The following is a 4,165-nucleotide window of genomic DNA, read 5'->3' on the forward strand; positions in this document are numbered from 1 at the left end:
ATTGTTTCGCCTGTAGCTTTAGTTTCTGTGTTTTGTTTTAGTTTTCTACTGTGGCGGAGGTATTGCGGGATGGTATTTAGACTAGGTGGTAGTGATTTTTTTGATTGTTGGACAAGGAACTTGGTTGGGTCAGTCTTTTGCTCAGCTTCGGCTACACTTAGTGCTGGTTGGCTTCATACCAGAGAGGCTACAGACTTGGACCGAGGTAGACACTGGGTTGTTTGATGGTCTTGTAATTAGTTTTCGTGTGGGCATGACTCGGGGATGGCAGGTGTGGGGCTGTAGACCTAGTTAGCTTGGAATTAGTGGTATACCGGTTAGCGGTATCCTTGTGCTAGCGGGGGCTCGTCGTATGCCAGTGTTGGCGGTACGAGTTTAAATAAAATTAGATTGAATTCTAAGTACTTTTCCTACATATTACTTTAACGAATATAAAACACCTTTACGATCTTTATCTTTATTGCAATGTTATCGTTACACCAAGAAGAGCTCTTCATAAAGAAGAGTTAGAGAAAGCTTACAATAGGCCTTCCTGATAGAAGACAAAGGTCTTGTACTATTAGTAACGCAGGCAGAGGCCAAGTACTATCGTAAGACTAAGAAAAGAAACAGAAAAAGAGAAGTATCATTCCCTGTCGCCAAGAACTAACTATCCAAGAAGGCGTCGTTACACCGATGGAATATACACCCAGTGTTCGATATATGTCTGATAGAACCTTACAAGGAGTCACTCAATGCTGACTGATAATAACCTGCCAGAGAGCCTGCGGATATTGAGGGTGAATTGCAAGCAGAAATAGACAAAAACATAAAAAGTAAGATATGCTCTTACCCAAACCGAGTTTACGGTCAGTCCCAGGAGGTACGCCAACTATGGTACTTAGTTAAATGACAAGAATGTTCTAAAGATAAGCACACTGGGGAACCTGCCACAGGTATGGATAATGTGAGGGGAATAGTGGAAGAAATTCACTGTGATAATCCGGAAATGCCACAGTGGACAGAAGAAGGACAGTGTGGAAACAGTTTTCCTCTCCTAGCCAAGCAAACACAGAAGCTTTTTTACCCTGCTCCCATTGGGTCATAAAGCAATTAATATTTATAGTTTAATAATTAATTGTTTTAATTTAATTTTAATTTTTAATTTATTTTATATGTATCCAAAAAGGCATTCAAGGTAAAGCCTTAAGAGGAGGGAGCTCAGGTTACGAATACCGGGATCCAATACCTAGGAACCATACTAAGTAGGGTAACCCCTCTTGGAATCAGAATTCCTGGTCTCCAATACTCTTCTCCAACCCCCTTAAGGGGCCTACATATCATCATACATATCCACCTCTGTTGAGTCCTGTGACTATAATACCACAGAATTGAAGGTATAAGACAAACATCATATACATCACCACCGTCTATCTCACCTGATCTTATTCGCCGAATATATGAGAGGTGACCTTTCGCTAGGTCTGGGAAGTAGAACAGAGTAAACATATCAACTATCCAGGATGCTACTATGCTGCATATATGTGCTATCTTTAGCGCAGATTGTAAGTAATCGAAGTTTTCACACAAAGAGAGGATATCAATTGAAAAAAGATTTCTATGAGAAACCAATACATTCACACCTATCCTACGATAACCAGAATAGTCTAGAACACTGAAGAATATTACCGCGGAAGCTAATAGACTTCACGGAGTGTTACAACTGGGTTTCAAAGTACGTTTTGGCTCTAGAAATAATTCCCGAATCCAGAATGGTGATTGAAACCCTTCTTACCTAAAGCAACCAGGAGTTACCGGCCAATGGATTACCTTTCAATCTGGTGCAATAGATTCTTGCGAATTTGTAGGAAGTCTTCCGAAAGATATCTGTAGACTGGGTAGGGAGTTATGAAGATTTAATGTCAGGCAACCGAGAAAGGTTACGACTATGACTACCTTCACAGATATAATCTGCAGATGAAACTGATCATTTCATCAATGATGGAGACATCTGAGGCCAACTCAGTTAGACTTGAGAACTTGGCCATAAGTCTAAAGACTCTGACAATCGGATAATTACGATCGGTAACAACATGATTCCCAGTTAGCTATAATGCAATTAGAGAAGAGGATGTGGTGATTTTCAGAGTCTCCAGGTATTCACACCTTGAATGATACCTGACATCATGAGTTATAATAAAAGAGGTATATAGTTGTATAATCAATAGATGTAGTCCACAAATACTCAGATGTAGAATATAAATATCGAAGCACCTTTCAATCTTTTAAACATCATCAAGCAATGGAGAAGAAACCTTAACAATATAATATTGTTTCACAATTTGATTCTACTTTACCCACTTTACTTCGCTCTTAGTAGTTGTAAATAGAACAAGTGTAATCTGAGCCTTTCTAGACAATCTCCTTCTACAGAAACGAACCTTGATTGGCCTAAACAACTCTGTAGTCTACCAGGTTGTTTTCTCCTAATATAATCCCTTTGCCGGTAACTCCTGAGTGTCCTAAGTAACAGGTCTTTAATCAACATGTGATATTGGTCATAATTCCCGTGACCACAACATATTCCTTCACATAGTTGTAACACTTTGTGAAGTCTGTTGGCTTCTTTCTTACAATTTCCCCTGAGTTCTAAACTCTTCTAATCATCACAGAGTGAATCTGATTGTATTGATTTTTCGTGAAAATCCTCTAACATTTAATACCATATCTCTGTGTAAAAATGTTCCATTACTTACTACCTATGCCAAAGATGTTCCATCTTTAAAGCCTAGTAACTCTCTGGGTAATTGATGGATTTATTCTGTTCTACTTTCCAGACCTTGACAAAGCTCTTCTCTCATATATCTTATGACTTGAATCTAGTTGGACAGATGCTAGTAATATATAAGGTGTTATTCTGACACCTTCAATTCTGTAACATTATAGTCACAGGATGCAACTAAGATAGATATGTATGATGATGTATAGGCACTATAAGGGGGCCAGAGGGGAGTGTTGGAGATCAGAGATTCCAATTCTGAGTGGGGTTACTCTACTTAGGGTGGTTCCCAGACATTGGTTTCTGGTACTCCTAACACTTTAGCCACAGTGTTTCAATATAGGTTTAGGGATGGGAAGCGGCCTTGATTGATGCTGGATACTTTCGCTCTATCCTGATCCTGCCTTCCCTATGATAGATAGTCTATGATACCACCCTGAATACCAGCATCATACTCGAGTACTCGAGTATACCCTCTCGTCTATGTCTTGTAACCTCGCATATCATGCACAATCACAGGCGGTCACCTCAGACGACGCATCTAAAAGTTACCATTATCATACAAGGAGATACCGACATCTCAATTTCCAACCCTAGCACGTGACTGGCTAATTTCCTCCTCAACCACAGGTGCGAGTGTGCCTGCATGATACCCCACCAGACCACCACTGGCACCTTCACCACCAACCTCGCATCATCTTTACCTTCACAACCGCCCATACTCAGGACGGCAATGGCGCCACAAGGTCTCTTTGGTAAACCTCCCCTTCCCCCCTACACGATTCTCTCGGCCACCATCCGATATCGAAATGCTAAAACATTATCCCAGCCGTTCAAAAACCCCAAGGCCTGACCTCAGCAGCCGTAATCCGACAATTGCAAGTCATCTTCCGTAACCACGCCTGGTTCAAGCCGGACCTAACAGCCCAGCAAAATGCCCTCGACTCTCAATCCAGGAACCAACGCCAGCGACGTCGTAGGCCCCGCCAGGTCCAAGTTAAAATGGGTCACGGCGGGACTCTTGATCCTCTCGCTAGTATATAAACTTCCCTCAACCGGTTCCCTTCGGGGAAAAAAAATATTTTTAAAAAATACCGATGCTAATTAGTCGACCTGAAGCCGGAGTCCTAGTGATTGGCGTAGGCACCGGTACAAAATCCCTCTCATCCCTCATCTCCTGCACAAAAACGTATGAAACGACAGCACTCTTCGGTGCTAGCACCGATACTTACGATTGCACCGGCCGCATTCTCAAGCGTGCCCTCCACTCCCACATAACCCCTCAGCTCATCGAATCCGCGCTAGATGCCTTCCGTGGCGAAATCCTCCAGAAGCCGCCTATCTATAGTGCGCTGCATCATGAGTTGTCGTAAAGACCGGAGTGGATTGGGACCAACATACTCTGCC

At 42.1% G+C, this 4,165-nt stretch overlaps 1 protein-coding gene across 1 annotated transcript in view; it reads left to right on the forward strand.

Moving 5' to 3' along the window:
- Positions 1–3,404: 3,404 nt before the first annotated feature.
- The window catches only part of GSTUM_00007716001 (uncharacterized protein), a gene marked incomplete at both ends in the record, with an annotated part of 1,003 nt that continues 242 nt past the window's right edge, over positions 3,405–4,165 (forward strand). The window contains 3 exons of the mRNA XM_002839616.1: positions 3,405–3,513; positions 3,588–3,794; positions 3,878–4,121. Of these exons, the coding sequence (XP_002839662.1) occupies positions 3,405–3,513; positions 3,588–3,794; positions 3,878–4,121 (560 nt within the window). The remainder of the gene's footprint in view (positions 3,514–3,587; positions 3,795–3,877; positions 4,122–4,165) is intronic.

This window comes from Tuber melanosporum (genome assembly GCF_000151645.1).
Source record: "Tuber melanosporum whole genome shotgun sequence assembly, scaffold_39, strain Mel28".
Lineage (NCBI taxonomy): Eukaryota > Fungi > Ascomycota > Pezizomycetes > Pezizales > Tuberaceae > Tuber > Tuber melanosporum.